The sequence below is a fragment of the Oryctolagus cuniculus genome, chromosome 10 (assembly GCF_964237555.1).
Source record: "Oryctolagus cuniculus chromosome 10, mOryCun1.1, whole genome shotgun sequence".
Lineage (NCBI taxonomy): Eukaryota > Metazoa > Chordata > Mammalia > Lagomorpha > Leporidae > Oryctolagus > Oryctolagus cuniculus.
The window spans coordinates 110,730,040-110,755,288 of NC_091441.1; the positions used below are offsets into that span (position 1 = coordinate 110,730,040).

The window sequence follows — 25,249 nt, forward strand, 5'->3', positions numbered from 1 at the left end:
ATAAACAAGCGAGGGCAATGGTGGCAGAAACCTTACTAATTCCAATGTGCCATGCCTGAATTAGAGTTTCTGCTCTACACACAGGATGTAGGCAGAAGGCAGGCCTCAACCTCTCAGCCACACTTCCCTAAACTTTAATCTTTGCAACACACAGCTGGAGGTAGGGGACAAGGCGGAGTGCATAAGAAAGTTAACACTGCACACGTGCAGACCAATCCTCCCCATGCCTTTCTTTGCAAATAAAGGTATACCAGAACACAAGCTTGCATGCCCCTCATTCACTGTTGTCTGTGGGTGGTTTCACGCTGAAGCAGCAGCGCTGAGGAGCTGCAAGAGACAGCCATGGCCTCAAAAAGCAGTGGTCCTTGTTCAAAAAATTTTCTAGAAGCAGCCAGGGCTGTGGTGGAGTGGGTTTGAGTCCCAGCTGCTCCACTTTTGATCCAGGTCCCTGCTGATGTACCAGGGAAAGCGGTGGAAGATGGCTGGGCCCCTGCACCCACGAGGGAGACCCAGAGGAAGCTCCTGTCTTAAGCCTGGCCCAGCTCCACCTGTTGCAGCCATTTGGGGAGTGAACCAGTGGATGGAAGCTTGCTTGCTCTAACTCTGCCCTTTCAAATAAATAAATATTAAAAAAAAAAAAAAATCCCAGCCAGCAGGGCAGTAGCTGTCCTTCAAGAGGTGGGAAGTTCCTGAAAGCACCATCGGAGCTTCTGGGGTGCTGGTGAGCCCCTTCCTCCATCTGTGTGCTGCTTGTGTGGTCGTGTTCACTTCGAAAAACTCTGCTATGACTCGTGATTGGGACACTTTTCTGTATGTTTTTTTAAGCAAAAGATTACCAAAATAACATTCTCTCTGCTACCTAAAGACAGCAATGAGAAATCACAGTAAAAGACCACAAGGCCAAAGAGAAAAGGGAAGAGACAAAACAGGTGAAACATGACCAAGGAACTTCCAAAGTTGGAAAACAGATGAACAGGGGGTGATTTTGATGCCCTCTGTCAACTGTTTACAAGAGATGGGGTGCAGGGAGGAGGAAGGTCAGGAATTGGAGGCACACACGTGTGGGCAGAGCTTAACATCCAAAGGAGTGGGGCTGTAAGCTCTTGCCTGACCGCAATGTCTCTGTGCTACTTTCAGGCTTGTGTGACAGTTTGGTTGCTATATAGAAATCTGGGTTGAAAATCAAAGTCGCTCTAATAGTTAAACATAGATGCCTCCCCCAGCTCTCTCACTGGGTGGCTGACCCTCCCTAGCAGGGAAACGAGGTCTCCATCTGGATAGAGTTGCCAGATTCAGCAAACTAAAAATAAAAAACCAAGATGTCCAACTAAAATCGAATTTCAGCTAGGCAACAATTTATTATTAAGTATGTCCCATATGGTGCAAGGGACACTTACACTTGCTAGAAAGCATTAAGTTGCTTATCTGAAATGTGAATTCAACTGGGGCTCCTAGGATTTATCAGCAGGAAATCTTACACCTGGAGGAATGAACCAGGGACCCGGGATGGGGCACGCCGGCCCAGCCAGAGAGGGCAGTGCTGGGACAGAGGGCGAGCATGAAAGCTGAGCTCCAGTCTCACTTCACTCCCAGACCAAGCAGAATGGCTTCAGACTTCTCAACAGTGGTGGGCAAGCTATCCCGCTGTTGCGGCTATTTGGGGACTGAACCAGCACATAGAAACTATCAATTTCTCTCTCTCTCCCTCTCTCCAAATACACAATCACATTATATATTTGACAGCGAATCTGAAACACTTTTTTTTAAGGTTTTAATTTTTTACTTGAGAGGGAGGGTTACAGACAGTGAAAGGGAAAGAGAGAAAGGTCCTACCTCCACTGGTTCACTCCCCAAATGGCCACAACGGCCGGAGCTGCTCCGATCCGAAGCCAGGAGCTTCTTTCTCATCTCCCATGTGGGTGCAGGGGCCCAAGCACTTGGGCCATCTTCCACTGCTTTCCTAGGCCACAGCAGAGAGCTGGTGTGGAAGAGGAGCAGCCAGGACTAGAACCGACGCCCATAGGGGAAGCCGGCGCCACAGGCAGAGGATTAACCTACTGCACCACAGTGCCAGCCCTGTAACATATTTTTAAAACTCTCAAAACTCAGTACTTTTTAAAAATCTATTTTTTTAAATATTTATTTTCTTGAAAGGCAAAGTTAAAGAAAGAGATCGATCTCCCATCTCCTGGTTCACTCCCGAAATGGCTGTGACAGCCAGGGCTGAGCCAGGCCAAAGCCAGGAGCCAGGAGCTTCATCCGGGTCTCCAGGTGGGTGGCAGGGGCCCAAGCATTTAGGCCATCTGCTGCTGCTTTCTGAGACACACTGGTAGGGAGCTAGGGAGCTGAATTGAATTAGAGCAGCTGGGACTCAAACAGCACCAGTATGGGCTGCAGGCAGTGGCTTAACCCACTGGTGCCAACCCCCAAAACCAATTTTTTAAATAGGGAAAATAAGCACATGAAAAGATGTTCAACATCATTAGAAAAATAAAATTTAAAACCACAAGGAGTGACCATATTAGAATAACTACCTTTAAATAAAAGTAATTTGGAGCCAGTGCTGTGGCACAATGGGTTAGAGCTCCAGACTGAGGCTCTGGCATCCCATATGGGCACTGGTTCTAGTCTCGGCTGCTCCTCTTCTGATCCAGCAGTCTGCTATGGCCTGGGATAGCAGTAGAAGATGGCCCAAGTCCTCAGGCCCCTGCACCTACGTGGGAGACCCAGAAGAAGCTCCTGGTTCCTGGCTTCAGATTGGCACAACTCTGGCCGTTGCAGCCATCTGGGGAGTGAACCAATGGATGGAAGACCTCTCTCTCTCTACCTCTCTCTGTAACTCTTTCAAATAAATAAAATAAATCTTAAAAAAAAAAAAAAGTTATTTGACTCAGACCTGGGGGTAAACCCTGGTACTCCATCCAATCTGAGACACAGGTGTCTTAACCAGAAACTTAATCACCAGGCTAAATGCCTACCCCAAGAGGTAAATTTTAATGAATTAAATTAGGCTTTAATATAATAAAGAGAAAAATATGGTCACTACAGACAGCAGTGCAAAGTGACCAAGTAAAGACAGGTAGACATTCTGGGCAGTGCCAGGGGCCCTCTGAGCTGGGGTGAATTTACAGTGGACCCAACTTCCCCGGTAATGTTCAGCATCACGGGATTTTGCCAGACATGTGCTCTGAAACACAGAAGTGCAAAGATAGTACACCAGGGAGGGAAGTGCATTAGAGAGACTGACAGGAGACATGGAGGCCTGGAAATCGCAATGAGATGCAGAACCCGCCATCTAGGGAGTGGGGACGTTGAGTTCCTGCCTGGCTTTCTGAGGTCCTGACATTATAAAGTCTGGGACGCTGTGAGATAATTATAAAAGCAAATGTGCTGTATGCACCTGCCAAGGCACAGCACGCCACAGCAGCAGACAGCACGATGAAACTGGTCCCAGCTTGGAGGAGTGGGCAAGACTGTGAGGAGGTGGCAACACTGTGCTGAGCTCCGAGGATGAGTGTGATGTGTGTCAGTGAGGCAAGGTTGGGAGGCAGGGAGGAAGAGGAGGAAAGACCCAGGGGCGAGACAGCATCTGGAGCAACCGGGAGAGGGAAGAGCAGAGTGAGGGAGTGCAGTACACATCAGTGGAGAGCTATGGGTCTTTTTTTTTTTTTTTTTTTTTTTTTTTTTTTTTGACAGGCAGAGTGGACAGTGAGAGAGAGACAGAGAGAAAGGTCTTCCTTTGCCGTTGGTTCACCCTCCAATGGCCGCTGCAGCTGTCTCACCGTGCTAATCCAAAGCCAGGAGCCAGGGGCTTCTCCTGGTCTCCCATGTGGGTGCAGGGCCCAAGCACTTGGGCCATCTTCCACTGCACTCCCAGGCCACAGCAGATAGCTGGACTGGAAGAGGGGCAACCGGGACAGAATCCAGTGCCCCGACCGGGACTAGAACCCAGTATGCCGGCGCCACAGACGGAGGATTAGCCTAATGAGCCACGGCGCCGGCCAAGCTATGGGTCTTGACCCTAGTGTGGACAAGGAGACATCACAGGATTCCTGGTCAGCCCCCAATATTTCTTCCCCGTTTCTTCCATACTAATAGAATAATATGCACTTCAGTCAAATACATGACTATCTGGAATAACGACTCAGCAATTCTACCTCTAGGTAAATACCCAAGAGAACGACAAACATACAAGGGTTGTTCAAAAAGTTCATGGAAAATATAAATCAAAAAAAAAAAAAAACCACTAGGTATGGATTTCAAAATTTTTATGCACCAAAATAAACGTTAAATTCCATTCTTCCATGACCTTTTTGATGCATCTTCACGTCCACCCGAAGACGTGCACAAGAATGTTTATGGCAGCTTTATTTTTAAAAGCTGGCCAAAAACCTGAGATAACACAAGTCTGCACTAATAAGTGAATGGATGAACAGTGGTGGAATGCTAGAGTGATTAAAAAGAACTAAGTAGTGCTATATGCAGTAACATGGGTGAATCTCAGACATAAGGCCCAGTGAATCGATCCAGACGCAAAGGATTCCATCCAAATGTTTCAATGCATTGACCCCCTTAGGATTGGTACAGTAAGTAGCCAATGGTGATAGAGGTCAGGGTAGTGGTTACCTGGGGGATGTCTCACAACCAGGAGCCAACGCAAGGAAGCCTACTGGGACACAGAAGGTGCTTCTGTGTCTTGAGCCCGGTGTGGTTACCCAGGTATGCACGTACATGCACACTGACCAAGCAGTACAAGCATCCTCACACGTTACGTAATTCAGCGTAAGCAGTATGTCCCTGTGTCAGCCCATTTTGATTTTCAATGTATTTTTTCTTTCTTTTTTAATTAGAAAGGCAGAGAGAAAGGGAGAAACACAGAGAGATCTTCCATGCTCAGGTTCACTTTCCAAAACGCCCACAACAGCTGGGGCTGGAACAGTCTCAAGTCAGGAGCCTGGAACTCCGTCTGGGTCTCACAGATGGGTGGCAGAGCCAAGTACTCGAGCCATCATCTGCTGCCTCCCAGGATGCACACTGGCAGGAAGCTGGATCAAAAGCAGAGTAGCTGGGACGCAGGCCTCCCAAGCAGCAGCTTAACCCCTACACCATCACAGCTGCCTGCTAGCCCATTTTCTGCGGCTGTAACAAAGCACCTGAGGCTGGGTACTGCATGAAGTCTAATTCACAGCTCTGGAGATTCAGGAGCACGGCAGAGACATCGGCTGGTCATGATGGATGGCTTCAGAATAGCAGGAACCTGTGCAGAAAGGGTCATGTAGCCAGCCGGGAGGCCAGGGCAAGAGAGCTGTTTTTTGTTGTTGTTGCTGTTGTTTTTAATTTTTTTGACAGGTAGAGTGGACAGTGAGAGAGAGACAGAGAGAAAGGTCTTCCTTTTCCGTTGGTTCACCCTCCAATGGCCGCTGCAGCTGGCGCACCGCGCTGATCCGATGGCAGAAGCCAGGTGCTTCTCCTGGTCTCCCATGGGGTGCAGGGCCCAAGCACTTGGGCCATCCTCCACTGCACTCCCGGGCCACAGCAGAGAGCTGGCCTGGAAGAGGGGCAACCGGGACAGAATCCGGCACCCTGACCGGGACTAGAACCTGGTGTGCCGGCGCCACAAGGTGGAGGATTAGCCTAGTGAGCCACAGCGCCAGCCCAAGAGAACTGTTTTATCACCATTCTTTCACGAGAACCAACCCACTAAGACCTACATTAATCCCTGCCAAACGCAATGCCCCATGAGTTAACTTGCACCCCTTCCTGATCCTGCCACAGAAGTGTGCACCTCTGTATACGAACCCTTGGCGGACAAGTCACATCCCGGCTCTAAGTAGTGCCCCAGCCCGCCTTGTAGTCATGTGTGATTTAGGCTAAATCCTCACCTAACCAGAAGCTGTGTGCACAAACTTCAGGAAAGGTCCTTCGATGACACCTACTAAGTAAATAAACCACGTAGTTCCAAATAAACCACATTTCACAACTGCTGTATTTCCTTTAAGTTATTTGGAAGAGATAAAATACACTCCAGACTGTTTATGTTTTTGTCCTCTTTCTGGAGGCGAAGTACAGTGAACGAGACAGCTGGTTACATTCTCAGCTCCAGGGTTTTGGTAAACATTTTTGTATTTCGGAGATGAAAGTTGGGAAGGTTTTAAAAAACGAAATGAGGGGAGACTGGTGTTGTGGTACAGTGGGTTAAGCTACTGAGTGCTGCCTTGAGTCCGGGCTGCTCTGCTTCTGATCCAGTTTCCTGCTAACGATGCACCCGGGAAAGCAGCGGATGACGGCCCTAGTGCTGACTCGTGGCTTCAGCCTGGCCTAGCTCTGGGTGTTGCAGCCATCTGGGGAGTGAACCAGCGGCCCAGCTCTGGGTGTTGCAGCCATCTGGGGAGTGAACCAGCGGCCCAGCTCTGGGTGTTGCAGCCATCTGGGGGGTGAACCAGCGGCCCAGCTCTGGGTGTTGCAGCCATCTGTGGGGGTGAACCAGCGGCCCAGTTCTGGGTGTTGCAGCCATCTGGGGGTGAATCAACCATGGATGATCTCTCTCTCAGCTGCTAGGCCAGATGCCTACCCTCTTCTTCCTTCTGCTCCCCTTCCCTTCTCATTTTCGTCCTTCCTTCCTTTATTTATTCCAACGGCAGAGCAAAAGAGAGATACCCTCCATCTGCTGGCTAACTCCCTAAATGCTCTAACTGCCAGGCCTGGGCCAGGCCAGAGCCAGGAGCCAGGAACTCAGTTTGGGCAGCAGGAACTCAACTGCTTGGGCCATCATTTGCTGTCTCCCAGGTGCATGAGCAGGAAGCTGGACTGGAAGTAGAGGCGAGACTGAGCCCCAGACACGCCAATATGGAACATGGTGTCTCAAGTGGAGGCTTAACACGCAGAACAACTCCTACCCCCTGTCTCTTAATGACAGAACTTCTGAGCACTGTTTCAGCCAACATTTCTAACAAGTCAACTTCTTGGTTGAAAAACAGTGGTGTCAGCACTGCCGCACAGCAAGCTGGGCCACCGCTTGTGACGCCAGCATCCCTTGCCAGTGCCGCCTTGAGTCCCAGCCACTCTGCTTCCAACCCAGCTTCCTGTCAACGCACCTGGGAGGAGAGCAGAAGACGGCTCATGTACTTGGGTTCCTGTCACCCATCTGGGAGACCCACATGGATTTCCCAGCTTCCTCCTGGCTCCAGCCCTGGCTGTTGCAGCCTTCTGGGGATTGAACCACAGAATGGAAAATTTCTGTGCGTGTGCTCTCCATGTCATTCTGCCTTCAAGTAAAGAGATAAATCTTGAAAAAAAAGAAAAGAAAATCAAATTATTCTTCATTCCAGAGCTATAAATTTTGTATAATGAACATTTTATTTATTTTGATTTTTGCATACCATCACAGTTTCAGGCTTGGAGTACTATAATTTCTCCATTGTGTTGCTGCAGGTCAACAAGATTCATATTTATTATATTTAAAGTTCAAAAATTTAACCCAGATTTTATCATCTCTAATTCTAGGTTTCTACATAATAAAAGTCCTAAATGCATAAATATAAAAACACTGCACACCTACTTTCCAAAGAATTACAATCTGCTAAAGACACGAAAGTGTCCTAAGTAGTGATTCTCCTAAAGCAATTAGTTTGTCAACACATGCAACTTGGCCACAACCCCTCGAGCGACCTCGGCCAGGCTCTCAGGATGCCGGGCCATTATCAATGGGGCCTTCATCCTGTAACCATCACTACAAATCTAGGGACCTTCATCCTGTAACCATCACTACAAATCTACCAGCTTCTCCTCCTCCTAAGGCTCCCGGCAGAAAACGTCTCTCTCTTTCGGATTACTTATCACATCCTCTGCAATTAGACATGCCACCCCCACCCGTCCCTCTACACACAGCCTCGCTTCGGCCCCAGAGGGCTTTCCCCCACGGCCTCTGGGCAGCCAGCGCCAGGCCCGACCCGCAGGACCCTCCCCCCCAATTCCTCGTCGCCAGAAGCGGCCAGCTCCTCCTCCGGGAAGCCTTCCTGGACTCCAGCAGGCCGCGCGACTCCCCGAGCTGCCTGGGTCCTCCTCTGGCCTAAGGTCTCTTTAGGAACCCAGCCCCTTCGTCCTTGGGTGGCAGGGGCCAAGGCCCGGCACAGGTCTCGGGTTTGCTGAATGACCCAACAAACGGCGCTGTTCCGTCGGTGCCACCAGCGTGCGTCCATCCAGCACACAATGATTCTCCACACGTACCCGGCGCCCCGGTCGGCGCCTACCGGGTGCTCGCTAACTTTACTGAGCTGGAGCCCCCGGGCCTCCGCCGACCGGCAGAGCGCTTCACGCACTCAGCGCCTGGCGCCTGCCTCCGTGTCTCCGCGAGTCCGCGCCGCCCCAGCCCACTGAGGTGTGACGAGCCCTTCCCAGCGCGCTCACCGCTGCCTACTCTGCGCAGCCGCACACTTCCCATCCCGGCGTGCCCCGCGCTACGCAGCCTCTTCCCGACAGGCCGCGGCCGCCCCGCTGCACGCCGGGAGTTGTGGTCGCGGCGGAGACGGCGCGGCGGCCGGCCGGCCGGCGAGCGTGGCAGGAAGCGGAAGCGGCCCGCGGCCCGCCCCCGGCCCCGCCCCGCCCCGCGCCGCGCCGCTCGCCGTGGGACTAGCACTGACGTGTCTCTCAGCGAAGGCGCTGCGCCCCGGAGCAGGCTGGGCCGCGGTCAGCGCCGCCTCACTCGGAACGGAGCGGAGCCCAAGCGGGACGCCGAGCCGGAGCAGCCGCCGCCATGGCGAGTGAGTCCTCCGAGGGGCAGCCCCGGGACCGATCGGACCCCCCCCGATCCCGTCCCTCGCGTGTTCGGGACCCCTCGCCCCGGCCCGTCCGGGCCCCGGCGGAGCGCAGCCGGTACTCTCGGCCCTCGTCGGGGGTCCCGCGTGCCGCACCTGCTCCCGTGGCGCCGCCGGCTCCCGCTGGTCCCGGGGCAGGCGGCTTCCCTGCACAGCGCGGGAGGTTGCTCTGCGTCCTAACTCCTCTTCTTTTGTTTTTCTCCCATCCAAGTCAAATTTCTGGAAGTCATCAAGCCCTTCTGTGTCATCCTGCCGGAAATTCAGAAGCCAGAGAGGAAGGTGAGTGCCCAAGTCGCCTTCCGAACCGCAGGCTGCTTGCAACCGGGCGCTGGAAGTTTGGGGCACAATTAAAGATGGCCTCGACACGCCGGATGGGGAGACTCCTTTCGCTTCCCCCGGGACAGTGGCCGTGTGTCCTGGGGTGGGCCGGCGCCACCGACATCGGCCCGCTTTGTTCCCAGCCCCTCTGTTGGATATTCTCGGTGAACAAAGCCCCCGGTGTGCCCTGTCCCCAAAATGGATCCGGGTGTGAATGAATAAGGCCTCAGTTAGGACACTCGGCTTGCGGTGCCCTCCCCTCTCTACCTCCGGCAGGAGCAGGACTGGCTTGGGTTTTTTTCCCCCTGGGAAATGCCCTTTGTGTCGGCTGCGGAAGGAGAAAGCGGTCCCTTCAGCCTGTACACACGGGTCTGTGCCTTTTGTGTAGGTGGTCACAGTTCCGAGGATAGAGGCATTTTGTGGAGTGGAGGGCTTCTCGGAGCAGGCACATTCAAGGAAGAAATGTAGAGCCGTGATGAGTCGTTATCCGAATTTCTGCACAGCTACAGCCGAGAGGGAGAGAGAGAGAGAGAGAGGGGGGCCTATGAAAGTAAAGCTGTCACACAAGGAGGAAAAGTTTCATTAGGTCCATATGTTGGAGTATGAATAGTATTTTGTGCCCACATTCTTCTCAGACTGTTCCTAACACACTCACATATGTTCATCTGTAATTGATATCCACATGGAGTGGGCTCTTGGAGCCTACTTTTTCGGTTACAATGGTTTTATATAAATGCCTACATGTATATTACCTGTGATGGGTTGATTGGCAAGGCCCTACTCCCTCGCCCCCCCACGATGGGAATGGTATTAGTGGAGGAGCCAGGCAGGTGTCCGTCCCACCCTTTAATATGGCCTCTTTATAACCATGTAACCTTGGCCTTGTTACTGAGTGCAAGTGGAACAAGGGAAATGGGCGAGGTGCAGGTACCAGTGGCTTAGGAGGGGGTTAATTCTGGAAGGGGGGCTGTGTGACGGTGGCTTAGAAGGACAGTTTCCTGGAGGGAGTGGAAAGGAATTGCAGGCAAAAGAAATTACCGACTGACAGAGAGTTTGCAAGACTGGTGTGTTTAGAGGGGAGGTGTTAGGTGTAGTTCATGGTGACAGTGTAGAGGGTAGGTGGGGAGCCCTGGGAGATCAGTGAAAAGGGAGGGGCAGGATTAGAGTGGTGTGGGGACTGTCCCTTGGAGGGGGAGCACTGGGGCTTGGCTTGGCTGGATTTAGCAGCTCCTTAAGAGGCAGAGAGGCCGGACAGGGTGGAGAGACTCATGTTTTGTTGTGAGATGTGCTTGTATCCTGCAGTCTTGACAAAGCTGTCTACTTTTTTTTGGCCAATAATGAGTGATTTCACTGCTGGTCCGTCTAAAATGGTGTTGGGTCCCTTGACTGACTTCTGATTTCTCTGGTATGGTGGGGACGACAGCTGGGAAAGGGCTTCCTCACGGGGAAGGCGGGAGTCCTGTGCCTCCCCCAGCTCCGTGTGGAGTGCCGGGTGTGAAATGCGCGTCGTACCTGACCTGCCTGCTGTGGACTGGTACGGAGAGGCCTGCGCCTTCCACGCAGGGCGCCAGGACACTGACTCGGCGCCCACGTAGAGGTCTCCTCCTCTCACGTGTTCACGCTGCAGTGTTGTTCACTGAAGGCTGTCAGTTTCCGTCTCACAATGCCCAGGCTGCACAGCTCTCGGGTGGCGCCCTCTGAAGCCGTTCTTGGGGTGTAGGCAGTGGCAGTCGCAGAGAGGCAAAGACTCCAGTTCCCACTCCACTACGGAGGGAGGCGCCGGGGGTGGGGATTCACACTTTTCCAATACTTAGTAGTCAGGTAAAAATTTTTTTAAAGACTTAGTTATTTGAAAGGCAGAGTGACAGCAGGAGAAAGTACACAGGAGTCTTCCATCGGCGGATTCGCTCCTGAGATTCCCACAGCAGCGAGGTCTGGGCCAGGCCGAAGGCAGGATCCCACGTACTTGAGCATCGTCCTGCCTCCCAGGGTGTGCATTAGCAGAAAGCTGAAACAGAAGCGGAGTAGCCAGGACGCAAACCAGGCACTCTGGTGTGAGTGGATGTGGGCATTGCACAGGCAGCTTACTCCGCTGTGCCACGATGCCTGCGTACCGTGGTTCTGGTCGCCTCTCTGGCTGACACAGCTGAGAAGATGGGAAACTTCGTGATCAGATCTTAGTGGAAGTGAGTGAGGACATGAAGTGTGTAACTCTCCCTGCCCTCTCCCAGTATAGTTTATTAGATTGTGTGACCCATAAGTCTTGGAAACTACGCTTGAACAATCCCAAATGTCATCCAGTTGACAGCAGAACACGATTTTGTTACCTGAAATGAAAGGTTGCCCGTGTGTTTAAAGGTTTGTGGGTTTGGCATCTGGGATGTGGCATTTCTTTGCTCCTGGGCCTAAACTGGTAGTGTAGCATTCACTTCAGCTGTGGGATTCGAAGCAAGTCACCTTCCTAGGATTCGTTTTCTCTGTGAGATGTCAGCGCCATGTGGCGTGGAGGCTGGCGTGATGCCCGTGCGGCGCTCTGCCCCATGCCCCTGTGATACTCGCGGTGCCTAGGTTTGGTTCCGGGTTTGTCTTTGGTGATCAAAGACAGGGGCCTGGTAAAAGTCCGTTTGTGGGAATCTGCTTGTGAAACTAACTGCTGGCTGCAATGCATTCTGTTCTCTAGATCCAGTTCAAGGAGAAGGTGCTATGGACAGCCATCACCCTCTTCATCTTCCTAGTGTGCTGCCAGGTAAACCCGGGCCCCGCGCGGCCGGCTGGGGCGGGGAGTCTGCGTGGCCGGAACAGTTTGCCGACTTGGTTCTCGTTGCCTGCAGATTCCCCTGTTTGGTATCATGTCTTCCGATTCTGCCGACCCTTTCTATTGGATGAGAGTGATTCTGGCCTCGAACAGAGGTAGGCCTCTTTCTCTGCCTTTCTTGGTGCAGCGTGGTCGTGACTAGTCTCATTTAGTTCAGTTACAAGGCTTGGCTTTACCTAGAGAGCCGAGAGTGTGAAAACACGTGGCTCAGAAAATCGCGTGGAGCGTTCCTGTGCCGTGTTGAATAGCCTCATTACGTGCCGAGTTCAGCACCAAGGCGTCGTCGTGTCTGGATTGGGTTTGAATGCTACACAAAACCTGTAATAACAAGATAAGTCTACGTTGCAGAGAATAAAACAGCCTGCCGGAAACAATATTTTATGAATACCTGGGATGATGCCGTTTTCATTGATAACATTCTGTAGACTGCGTAATTTGTTTCTCAGCCGCATCTTTATATCTATAGGTTCCATGTATCTGTCAAAAAATGTAGAACCGTGTTTTGTCTGCTCCAACCAGGCACCTGTGGGCAGTGAGGAGGATTGCGAATGAGTCTGTTGATACTGCATTTGATTAACTCTTTTACAATGAGTTCAAATTAAATTCCAAATCAGTTGGAAATAGAGCTCATTTTAGCATAATGTGAAGTAGACGTTTATTCACAGCTAGATAGAATTGTACAGGCCCCCTTTGCAGACTCTGGAAATTATTTGAATGTTATCCAGATATTTTATTAACTGATGAAGGGACAAACCTTTCTTATCTCTGTAAAGCCAGAATGAAGCTGTTTATGGTGAATTTAAATGCAGCGATCTGTTAGCTGCCATGTGACTTCCTCGGCAGAGTAAGACGCTGCCTGGCAGGCTGCAGAGTGAAGTGCGTGACACCCAGTTCACTGACGCTCGGGGTTATTGTCTGCGTTAAATGCTGCTAGCACACTGAATGACACGGAACTTGTCTAAGCCGTGCCCTGTCAAATTTTGCTCGTTCGTTTTCCTTTCCCCCAAATAATGTTTGCTGTGGCAAGCTAATGTTGGCTGTGCTTTGCTCCGCTTCTCCTCAAGGCACACTGATGGAGCTGGGTATCTCTCCCATCGTCACCTCTGGCCTCATCATGCAGCTTTTGGCTGGTGCTAAGATCATCGAAGTTGGAGACACTCCAAAAGACAGAGCTCTCTTCAACGGAGCCCAGAAGTGTAAGAAAGACTGTAATAATGTTCTGGTATAATCTATAACGGAGAACTTGAATTTGCTACAGAGTTTGGGGCATCAAAACACTTTTGCCCGGGGTGCTGTGACCTCCTGGCCCACCAACCTTGCACCGCTCTCTGGTGTGTATTAATGCAAGAGAGCACTCCTGGGAGGGCAGAGGGGCCAGTGCTGCGTGTGTGCCGGGCAGGGCAGGGCGGGCAGGGCAGAGGTTCTGGGATGCCCCCAGGGCTGCACGCTGAAGTGGAAGGAGTAGGGGTTGGAGGTCTCCCCTCTAGGGCCACAATGTCCTTGCCACTTGGCACCTTCAGAACTGTAAGGATGGAGTTGAGTACTTGCGCTCTCAGTGCTCAGCACCACATAGCGGTTACTGTGTTCTCTCTTCCGGGCTTTTAAAAGGATTTAACTGAGGGGAAGGGTGATCCTCGCAGTTCAGCTCTGCCACTTCCTAGTTCTGTGATACGGGGAAGACGAGACGAGATCTCTGGAGTCTCCGCTTCTTCCTCTGTAAATAGGAGGAGTGACAACGGTGTCGTTGTTCACAGTGACGGTCATCAGAATTAACCATGGTCAGCCTCAGTTAACTGTATTACTCGGAAATGAGATTCTCAGTTCTACCTCAGCATGTCTTACAGATATCTAAAGTTAGTGTGGCAAGTAATTGAGAACTTCATCTCATTTGGATTTGCCTGTTTCAGACACAAATCGGAATTTCAAATATACATGCAGGTTTTTTTTCAAAAGCACAAATTAGTCTCTTTCTCTTTGCTCATACAATTTTTTTTTTGCCTTAAGAATTCACTGTTACTGAGCACTTTGGAAAAACTCCAATTGGGACTGTATTTGATGAGCACTTTGAAGTAAAGAAAAAAAAATTTTAAGATTTATTTATTTATTTGAGAGGCAGAATTACAGACAGAGGGAGAGACATTTCCCATCCAGTGGTTCACTCCCCAAATGGCCACAGTAGCCAAAGCTGGGTTGATCCAAAGGCAAGAGCCAGGAGCTTCTTCCAGGTCTGCCATGTGGGTGCAGGGGCCCAAAGACTGGGGCCATCTTCCTCTGCTTTCCTAGGCCATTAGCAGGGAGCTGGATCAGAAGTGGAGTAGCCAGGATTCGAACTGGCGCCTATATGGGATGCTGACGCTGCAGGTGGAGGCTTAACCTACTACACCACAGTGCCAGCACCTGAAGTAAAATTTAGTTTATGTAGCAGACTAAGCAGAGAAACTTCACCTGAAGTCCAAACCTTACTTAAGAACCCAATAAAATGTGTGAACCTCATTGTGCCTGGCAGTGAAATACAGCAGGAAGACAGTCCACAAAAAATGAAAGTTTTCTTAGGCCAAAGGTACTTGGAAGAAGAGTCAGTGGAACTAGAAACCAAGCTGATGGTTTTGTGGGTGCAGATGAGAGAATGGTTTGCTCCGTCGTGGAGGTAACACTCTAGGCTCAGTCTTGGTCCCACGTGGTCAGCTGCAGCGTAGTCAGTCCCCTTAAGAACCGCTCGGCTCCCGAGTGACCTGACAGCGAATGTGCTACTGCTCATGGTGACCACTTCGTTGTCTCTGCTGTCACCTTGAGCTGATTTTGTTCCCTCATCTGCCTTGTGTAACAGCCAAGTTTGCCATGCTTCACCTCTTACTCCTCCTGCTTCTGGAAGGGAAGTGAATTTAGGGACAGTTGAGATGTGACACTGTGGCTGTTTGACGTTTCCCCACCCACACCCCTTGGGGGCATCAGTGCTTCCACCTCTGGGCCCCCCTCCACCTGGCGTTGAGGAGCGTGCAGACTTTCCTGTGCTGCCGAGTGACGTCCCACTCTGCGAACACGGGTTTCCTTTGGTTTCTAGTGTTTGGCATGATCATCACCATTGGCCAGTCTATCGTGTATGTGATGACAGGAATGTACGGGGACCCTTCCGAGATGGGGGCTGGAATCTGCCTGTTAATCACCATTCAGGTAATTATGACGTTAACATCCCCTCCTGACTAACAGTTCTCAAACAGCAAACTGAGAGGAAGCCAGGTACCCCGGGGTTGCCTGCCTGGATCCAGCGGAGGCAGGGGGCTCTGCAGCTGCTCTGCGCAGCTGAGGGTGAGCTCCAACCCTGCCTTCAGCGTGTCCGTCAGAGGGCCCACGGACTGAAGGGGGGGACCGTGTCCTTGGGGACAGGTACACAGTGTCAGATTCTTTACCTTTGTGACTTTTTAAATTTTACAGCTCTTTGTTGCTGGCTTAATTGTCTTGCTTTTGGATGAACTCCTGCAAAAAGGGTATGGCCTAGGCTCTGGTATCTCCCTCTTCATTGCAACTAACATCTGTGAGACCATCGTATGGAAGGCATTCAGCCCCACGACTGTCAACACTGGCCGAGGTAAGAGCCCTCAGCTGCCCTGGTGACACAGTGCCGTCACGAGTACTGACGTGGACCAGGCAGAAGGCGGAGGTTCCCCGTCCCACAGTCCCATTGGAGCTGCACCTCTGGCTCTTTCTGTGTGCACCTGCAGCATGTTTGTAAACACAGATGGCTTCATACACTTAATGCTGCCTAACTTGCATTTTTTCTATTAAGAGTATTTCATGGGCATTTGGTGTGCTAGAATAATTTTCTGCGTGATTTTTCTTAGCATGAACTTGTAATGGAAGGATGAAGTCATATTTACTTTAACCAGTTATCTTGTGATATTTAAGTACTTGGTAGTTTTTTTGACTTGTTAACATTAAATATCCTTTACAGTCACTCCCAGCAGATTACGTTTCAGAAGATGCTGTTACTAACCCCGAGCACCCAGTCGTGCATGCAGGGACAACCTTGTGAGAGCAGCCTGGACTCGGGTTTGTTTACCACCTGGGTTCAGATCCTGGCTGTTCTTGCTAGTTGTGTGGGCTTTGGGCATATTCCTGCCCTGTGGAGCCTCGGGCACCAGCAGAAATGAGCAACAAGATGAAATTGTATGATGGCGAATTTTTCCATTTACATAATACCTAACAGTAAATCAGATCAGATATTGGTATGCTCCATTGTATCCACCAATAATGCCACTGAGAAGTCTTGTGTTGGGGTGTTTGTAACAAAGGTTTCTAAACACGTAAGGGAAGCCTTAGAACAAGACTTGATAGAAAAGGAGAGCAGGCAGTTTTTGTTGCTAAATATGTTACTCAGAAGAGTCCCATGAGAAATGTTTGTGTACGTTTGAGTGTTTTCTTGGAATTGAGTGCTGGAAATTGTCCCTGGCTTCCAGAGACCATATCCTCTCTTCACTGAGACCAAAAATGAGTCCCAGGACAAGTGAAGGCCACCTGTGCCTTCCAGAGAAGGGAGTACACCTGAGCGGGGAGACGCTTGGGGAGCCTTAGAATGAATGAGCTCAGAGTTTACTGCCTTGAGCATTTCCTAGTGTTTTAGGAAATCCAAGGCAAATTGGGAGAAGCTAGGGAACCGAAGGCATGGATTTTGCAGAGTCGAATATGAGAAGGCAGGACGATCGAGGTGCAGTTGGATTCAGGTGTTTGGTGATAACCCTGGTTGTCCCTGGCCCTGGGGGAAACCTGAGCTAGAAGGAAGTAATATAGGAGTGGAAGCCAAGGTAGGGCAGTCAGGGAAGGCCCAGGAGACTGGCAGCAGCTGGACAAAGCTCACACGCCGTCCTGGAACAGGGCACTGAGTGACAGGAGTAGTGGCTGGAAGGAAAGATTTGCTCCATTCTGGAAGACTGGCGCAGATGGCAGTCCAGTGAATGCAGCACTGCTCTGGTCTTGGCCAGCCAGCCTGGCAGAAGCATGGAGTCAGGGCACCAAGAGGAGAACACGCAACAGAGGAGACACAGGAGGCACATTCAGGGCTGTGAGAAACTTTGAAGTAAACGTGTCACAGGGTCCATCGGCCATTGGGAGGTGGCTGGAGCAGAGGTGCATTTGGGGAGGAGGTTGCCCAGTTTCCTGTGTGTGGGTGGTCCATGGCACTGGAGGGAGCACTGTGCTGGCTGCGGAGCAGCAGGGAGGACAGTGGAGTCACCAGGACCCACCCCAGGGAAGGGCGGGTAGGTGTGCAGGGCCGCGGGGAAAGGCTGGCCTTCCAGCTGTGCCTGGAGCTGAGCTGCCCTTGGCCTGACACACAGGTAGGGGCTGTTGAGTGGACCCTCCGTTGCTTTTGCTGGACATTGAGAACAATCTCGAACAGGGAATCAGCAGGGACAGCTCAGGCACAGAACAGCCTTGCTCCTGAAGTCCCTCGAGCACCTAGAAACTTCTCCCAAAGGTTCAGCAGGTAGTGAATTTGAGAAATAATTAAAAAATTAGAAGATAGATATTAGAAGAGTTATGGCCTAAGCCTGGCACTGCCGTTAGCTACCTTCCTTCCAACAAATACCTCATGTATTCAGTAAGTACTAGGTGCTGCTGTAGACACTGGGGAGACAGAGCAAATAAAGCACACGTTGTGTGTCAGTTGCTGCCACAGGGACCCTGGAGCAAAACCAAGCAGAAGAAGGCGGAACTCCCGGGGAAGTTGCTGCTCTGTGAGTCTGGGCAGGCAAGGAAGGCCTCACTGACAGTGGAGTAAAGTTCTGAGAGATGAGGGAGGGACACAGCGGGAGCAAAGGCCCTGAGGTAGAAATGCACCTGCTGGGTTCCAGGATCAGCATCTGTAGCCAGAGCAGAATGAACAAGGTGAGATCAGAACTGGGGGAGTGGGGCATGAATAGTTTCCTTCCTTCCCCGGCACTAGCTTCCCTGTAACCTGCAAGGCAGGGAGACAGGCCAGTGTTGTCCCATAGGCTACAAGGTGGGGAGGGTGAGGCCTTAGAGATCACCACAAGTGAGGTGAGGAAGCCCGGACAGTTGAGACGGTGCTCCCCCAGCTCGGCCACCTCCCATGGCTGCGGTGGTCAGCAGCGGTGCTGCTTAGGTGTCTGCCTGATGCCGTCTCTGAGTGGTCCAGGCAGAGGCAGCAGGTGCATCCAGCTGTCATCTGTTAGAAACTTGAGGAAAACATCCCAGGGTGTACCTCATGCTCCTCACAGTCCCGATAACATTGCCTGCCCCGCCCACAGAGCTGGGTCTCTGGAAATGGCATCCACTTCCTGCCAGGACAAGGGGCACACGTGGCCAGCCTTCATGGGACTAGAGCTGTGCCAACCTGGAACAGCAGAATTTGCACTGTGAGGCAATGCTGTTTGTCCCTTCACCACATTTGTCCCCCGCTTCACAAACAGGGATGGAATTTGAAGGTGCCATCATCGCCCTCTTCCACCTGCTGGCCACACGCACAGACAAGGTGCGAGCCCTCCGAGAGGCGTTCTACCGCCAGAACCTGCCCAACCTCATGAACCTCATCGCCACCATCTTTGTCTTTGCAGTGGTCATCTATTTCCAGGTGCGTCAGAACTGGCCACAGGCAGTCGTGGGGGCCTGGGTTTGCGTTTCTGGGTGCCTGCCTCTGTGCATCCCTGTGTTGGGGGTTGCCACGTCATCACAATATGGAGATGTGGAGGTGGCACTCGAGCCACACACAGTGTATTCACTGCATCATGGGAACTTGAGCCAACTAAGCAGAATTCACATTTCTGAAATCACATTCCCTTGGCTGGCCTGCCAGCAGATGAGATATACAGATGAGATATATTAACGAGGGATGGATTTCAGGATCCCCAAAGCCCACAGTTGCTCAAGTGTCGTGTATAAAATAACACAGTATTCGCATTTAACTACAGTTATCCCCTTGTGTGCATGAAATCCTCTCATATATGATACCTGATACAAGTGTGATTTAAGTATTTTAGATTGTATTGTTTAACAAATAAGAAAGTGCGTATCTGGTAGACGATTTTCTTCTAGTATTTTCCACCCGTGGTTGCTTGAATCCACGGACGCAGAACCCACGGACGCAGAGGGCTGGCTGTTTGAGTTCTTAGTTGAGGAGAAGTGAAAAGGAAGCAGGCTCTGAAACGCCTGCTGCTTCAGCGGCGTAGTCACAGAGGGTGTGTGGGCAGTGTATTCATCCAGGAACAGGCTCTTCCTCTCGAGAGGAAGGTGGAAATTATCAGTCCCCCTAACTTCTGGATAAGAGACCTGATCCGGTAGTTGCGAGGCTGTGCACTGGCTTGTCTTTTGTACTCTGTGATTGTCCACGCCATGTGTTTTTATTGAGAAAGGAGGAGACGCGGCAAAGCAGTGTGGCGTTTGTGAGGAGGTCATTGTACCGACCACATGCTTTTACTTGACCAAATAATCAACCTGTCCGCGCTACTAGGACTGAGTCAGGTGTCTGAATCACAGCAGACTCGTCGGGGGCTTGGCAGGTGTGGCCGTCGGAGCATTAAGAACTTGTCACTGGAGTGCTCTGAGGCTGCGCCCTCTTAGGTACCGAGAGTTATAAAAGTGCTGAAAAGGAGTGTTCTCCGACATCTCAGAGACGGGGGTTGCTTTCGTGGCACATTAGGCTTTCCTGTTCAGGATCAAACCCCAGGCCCGCTCGGTGGCATGAGGCTGATGTAGTGGCCCCGGCCCAGGGCCGGGAGACGCACTGTTGGGATTTGGGTGTGTGCCCTTGCGGGCTTCTCTGTGTATCCACATGGGTGTGGCTACCATGTGGTAACTTGGTTTTTATAAAAGTGGGGTCATACCAGTATGCTGCGTTTTAGCCCATTTTTAACCCAGGCTTTCTGGGACTGCCCTGCCTGTGTGCCCACGTAACAGTGCTGGCAGCGGTGGGCAGTGAAAGGGCGTGAGCTCCCAGATGCTCTCCCAGACCACCTCCCTCCTGGCTGACCTGAGCACCCCCACCCCATCTTTCTCTGAGCACTGGCAGCACTGAGCAGTGACCAGCGTTTTTGTTCTCTTTGGCTTCTCAGGGCTTCCGAGTGGACCTGCCAATCAAGTCAGCCCGCTACCGCGGCCAGTACAACACCTACCCCATCAAGCTCTTCTACACCTCCAACATCCCCATCATCCTGCAGTCCGCCCTCGTGTCCAACCTGTACGTCATCTCCCAGATGCTGTCCGCGCGCTTCAGCGGCAACCTGCTGGTTAGCCTGCTGGGCACCTGGTCTGTGAGTACACTCTGTGCACAGAATTATTTTCGGCAGTGGTTCTTGCTTGTGACCAGATCATGTTACCCAGAGATATTTTCTAATTGTGCCTTTTACAAATTCAGCATGTTGCGAATTGTTTTTAGCAAGGAAATTGCTTGACTAAAAGGTATTCTTTGGTTTGCTCAGAACTGTCTTTCTGTGCTGGCACTGAAGTTCAGTGAAACAACGCCACAGGGCAGAGGTGTGGTGCAGAGTTGAGGTGCCCCCCGAGGTGCCCGCCTCCCCAGCAGAGTGCCGGGCTTGCATCCGCTCCACCTGCCTGCTAATGCTCCGGGGAGGTAGCAGGTGGTAGTCTGCGCACTCGCCGCTTACATGGGAAACCAGATGGAGTTCCCAGCTCTTGGCTTTGGCTGGCGCAGCTCCAGCCATTTTGGGGTGAATCAGTGGGTGGAAGATACCTCTCCATCTGTCTCTTTCTCTCTCTGCCTTTCAAATAAAATGAATGAATAAGTGTAAGTCTGTATATTTAAAGCAAGAAACAGCCTTCACAGGCATTTTGGTGCTTTGCAGGACACCAGCTCCGGGGGCCCGGCGCGCGCTTACCCCGTGGGTGGCCTCTGCTATTACCTGTCTCCTCCCGAGTCCTTCGGCTCTGTGCTGGAGGACCCCGTCCATGCCGTTGTGTACATCGTCTTCATGCTGGGCTCCTGCGCCTTCTTCTCCAAAACGTGGATTGAGGTCTCGGGTTCTTCTGCCAAAGATGTAAGTAGGAGTACAGACGTCTGAGATTCGGTTGTTGCTGGCATGAGGGGTACTGACTCTGACCTCCTCCTGTGAGAGCCAGCTCAGAAGCAGGCAGGGCCAGCAGCCTATCAGCACCAGGCTTTGTCACGTGACTTCCTTGTGGCAGCCCTCAGATTCTCTCTGTAAATAGTGTTAGGGCTGGGGAAGGAAATCTGCCCTGTGTAGTGTCACATGACTGCCTGCACGCCTCTGGTTGGTGCCCTGCAGGTTGCAAAGCAGCTGAAGGAGCAGCAGATGGTGATGAGAGGCCACCGGGAGACGTCCATGGTCCACGAGCTCAATCGGTAAGTGCAGCCCAGTCCCTGACCTCCCATTATTGCACCTGCGCTGTTTTCTTACACAGCTGGGTCTCATCCTCGGTCACTGAACAGTAAGGTCCCTGTGGAAAGAAACACTTGGGAAATTGCTAAGTGCCAGACACTGCTGAACAAAGTAAAGTGAAGCTGCAGAGGCCCCCTCTGAGGGTGGCGAGATGGGAGCTTGTGGCCAGAGGCGGGTACAGGACGGTATGGCAAGGCCCTGAGTGCGGTGCAGGCTGTAGTGGCCCTCACCTCTCTTCATCCCCGTGGGATGCTGAAGGGAGCAGCCGGGTCCTGGCCTGAGCACAGGTGAGGGCCTGAGGTTGTAGAAGCTGGGCCTAGAAGAGGCTGATGTCCTTTGAAGTGGGGAGGAAGGTCAGGCTGCCAGATGAGAGAGGCAGGAGCCAGAGGTGGGAGGGTGGTGGCCACATGAGGGAGAGCAGCGAGCTGAGGAGGGGTGCTCCCTTCCCAGCAGTCTGTTGGCTGCTTTTGTCACAGGGAATGGAGCTGCCCCTTGGGCAGGGTGGGTGGCAGCGTGAGTGTTGCTGGCTTTTCCAGCCACATAGTGGCTGTCACTGCTTATCCATTGTCACTTGAAATCAAAGACAAAACTATTGGCAGAATCAGGTGTCAGGCAACTTGTCCCATGGGCCATAGCTTGCTGGCCTCTCTGCTGAAGAAGCAACCACACAAAAAGCCCCAGTCATGCATTTCACATCCCTCGCAGGGACAGCAGTCCGTTGCATCCATTCTCCTAGTCTAGCACTGTTCATTAGAAATAATACAAGTCACATTTATAAATTTTAAAAATCTCTAGTAGACATGTTAGGAAACTGAAAAGTCGGTTAAATTATATGCATACTAATACAGTGTATCCAGAGCATCATTTCAACTTGTAGTTGAAGGAGAAGTCACATTGAGATGCTTCACAGTCTTGTTTCCACATCATCTCGCTCGGGACCATTAGCCACATGGGGCCAGCTGGTGGACCATGCAGCTCCATGACGTTCGGGTGGGACAGCACATGAAGTCTCAAGGAGGCAGCAGGGTGGCCTCTGGGGCTGCTAGCCACAAGTGAACCTGCTGGGCCATCCAGCCCTTTTCTGCATCTCAGATTAGGGGTAGATCAGCTGGGGGCCTCACTCACCCTCTCCCACTCCCCCAGGTACATCCCCACAGCTGCAGCCTTCGGGGGGCTGTGCATCGGGGCCCTCTCAGTCCTGGCCGACTTCCTGGGCGCCATTGGTTCTGGGACGGGAATCCTGCTCGCGGTGACAATCATCTACCAGTACTTTGAGATCTTCGTCAAGGAGCAGAGTGAGGTCGGCAGCATGGGGGCCCTTCTCTTCTGAGCCACATCTCCTCAGGGACCGGGAGAGGCCGAGGCCGCGCGCTCCGGAACTGCCTAGAGACGGGCGCTCTTCTCACAGGAGAGCACCGCTGTGGCATTTGGACTTTGTTTATTAATGTTTTTTAATTTCATATTCCTTCATTCCACTGTGTAAAGTGCTAGACATTCTCCAATTTGAAATTTTGCTCTTTTATTCTGGCATTGGCAAAACGAACTGTAGAAGTGAGTTTTCCTTCAGCTGATTGCCAGAGGTGGGAATGGTGAATGATTGTCCCCAAGCGTCCAGGAACGTTTGCTTTAGCCTTGGCATCTTCTCAGTGCCGCCCCCCACAAAGGGAGTTGCTGGTTCTGGTTGGAAGCACAAACCCTGAAATGTCAGCGTTTCATTTTGGCAGTAGCGTGGGAAGTGGGGGATCACGTGTTGCTGAGGATGTAAAAGTGGGGAACCTCACAGCCGGGTCTCCTTCAGTCAGGGACCGGAATATCTGGCTTCAGACTGTTCTCTGTAAGACACCATTGTTGTCCCTTTTACACGGTTTTTTAAGCACAGAGCTTCTTCCAAAAGACGGACACGTTTCCCAGAGGACACTGGGCCATCCGTTGGTTTCCCATGTGTGTGCTGTTGGCTCCTCCAGCCTTGAGGCTGAGAGCAGGCTGCTTGTTTGCACCATCTCTGGTCAGCTCATGTCGCCTCCGCTGGAGCCAGGTCAGGGTTCGGCAGCTGTACCAAGTGGAGCCTGGCCAGGCGAGTCACATGTCTGTGTGGAGGGCCCTTGCAGCGACGTGCGTCCGGCCGGCCGGCTTCTGCCAGTTGTCCTGGAATTGTCTCCTCGTGGCTACACTACTGGTACCCACTGTCCCCTAGAAAGGGGACAGGCCGTGGCAGCAGGCAGGCACCAAAGGAAAGCAGCAGTTCTTGGGCTGCCTCCCTCTCTCTATACAGAGCCCCTACCGTTATTCTAGAATTGTCTTCCGGTGCTCGGGACCAAACGCAAGTGCATCAGGAGATGCCAGAGCCCCTCTCCAGGTCCGCGGACTTGGCAGAGACGGGAGCACACAGGCGGCTCCTCACTGGGGAAGTCAGGTTCCTAGAGCTTGGGTTCTCACGCTGCCCCAGCTTCCACCTGCAGACTCGCACTTGGGTCTGCAGTCAGTGACAGCTGGGGACCCAGGTCTCGGCTTTCACGGAGGCCCTTGGTGGGAGCCGAGTGCTGCCTGGTGAGGGCAGCAGGCTGGGGACGAAGATACTGGGGGACCTAAGGCTGAGTGAGCCTTAGATACTGGGGGACCTAAGGCTGAGTGAGCCTTAGATACTGGGGGACCAAGGGTGTTCTCGTGGAGGATGCCCCTTCTAAGAAGGGAGCCTGGCGGCAAGTGCAGCCATGGAGGAGACGCCCCCCCAGCAGCGCGCAGCCCCGTCACGATTACTTTTTACCTGTCTGAGTCGGGTTGGGGCTTCCCAGGAGACCTCACTGGCAGTGCTGACCAGGAAGCAGACTGGCCTAAAGCCACCTGGCAAGTCAGTGGCACCACAAAGTGGACTCAACCACAGCCCAGGACTCAACACCATACCACACGTGGCCTTGTCTAGACCCAGTCCTGAGCAGCCGGGAGCTCGTAAGACCTGGCGCCGCCCTCTGCAGGGTCCTCCCACTCCTGCCCTCTGTGGCTGCCTCAGAGCAGCAGGCCCCTCCCAGCCAGCCCTGGGGCTGCCGCGGGCTCTGGCGAGGGGTAGCGTGACCGTGGGCCAGAGCGCGCCAGGCCTCGGGAGGAGCCCTGCCATCCTGCCTGCTGCTGTAACCATCCAGCTGGGCCGTGTGCGGCCCGGGCTCGCGCCCTCTGGTTGATGTTCAGTGTGTGGGTGGGCAGGGGCTGACCCCTGCTTCCAGGGGACTGTCACTGTGGACGCCAAAATGGCTTAACTGAGATACGGTGAATAAGTGACAAATAAAGCCAACTTTTTACAAGCTACTTGGTCATGTTCTCTTTTTGAATTAGGTTGTATTCCCAGTAACAGCATAAGGCTTAGACCTCTGGGTGTGTCAGACGGCACATTTCCGTGGGTCTTCCCTCCACCAGGTGGAAATTCCCTCCTCAGAGAGGCATTTGGCCAGGAACACTTGTGCCTGGTGGTGATGACAGCCTCGTGGTCACACTTCCTGGTGAAGTGAAACACACAGGGACTGATCTGCCAAAGCCAGAGGGCTGGTGCAGCCTTGCAGCTGCTACGGGGCTCTCCTGGGAAGGCAGAGTGCCCACCACTGTCTTGTGGGGACCCTGAGGCCTCCAGAGGCAGCACCCCTAGCCCCTGGCAGAGGGAGCCTGTGGCCCCACACCTTTGCCTCCCTTCTCAGCCCCCGAGGCATGGCCCATGGCCAAGGGGAAAGCATGGCTTCCAGACAAAGGCATGTAGCGCCGTTCCAGGATCATCTGGGAGCCAGCCTGAACTTCCAGCATCTGGATCCGGAGAGCCCCAGGGCGCTCCTAACTAGAGCAGTGCCCACTTCACTCCCTGCCTCCAACCCTCTGGGTTGTCACACTCTTCCCAGTTAGCAAGCATTATGAAAGCCCTGCGCAGATGGAACAGAGCTGCCTCTTCCCTGCAC

General features: G+C 52.4%; 1 protein-coding gene and 1 long non-coding RNA gene across 2 annotated transcripts; one reads left to right on the forward strand and one right to left on the reverse strand.

The window, feature by feature from the left end:
• Positions 1-4,929: 4,929 nt before the first annotated feature.
• On the reverse strand, positions 4,930-7,229 carry LOC127492355 (uncharacterized). Its single transcript, XR_007921693.2, has 3 exons — positions 7,095-7,229; positions 5,154-5,257; positions 4,930-5,045 (listed from the first exon to the last, which is right to left on the reverse strand). It is a non-coding gene; the product is annotated as an uncharacterized lncRNA (long non-coding RNA).
• A 1,360-nt stretch (positions 7,230-8,589) lies between these two features.
• Positions 8,590-24,614, forward strand: SEC61A1 (SEC61 translocon subunit alpha 1). Its single transcript, XM_051851785.2, has 12 exons — positions 8,590-8,759; positions 9,025-9,092; positions 11,812-11,877; positions 11,963-12,041; positions 13,011-13,142; positions 15,008-15,117; positions 15,379-15,532; positions 18,372-18,532; positions 20,010-20,207; positions 20,760-20,951; positions 21,201-21,277; positions 22,458-24,614. The coding sequence occupies exons 1-12, from the start codon at positions 8,753-8,755 to the stop codon at positions 22,642-22,644; spliced, it is 1,431 nt and encodes a 476-aa protein (XP_051707745.1). The 5' UTR covers positions 8,590-8,752; the 3' UTR covers positions 22,645-24,614.
• The last annotated feature ends 635 nt before the right edge of the window (positions 24,615-25,249 follow it).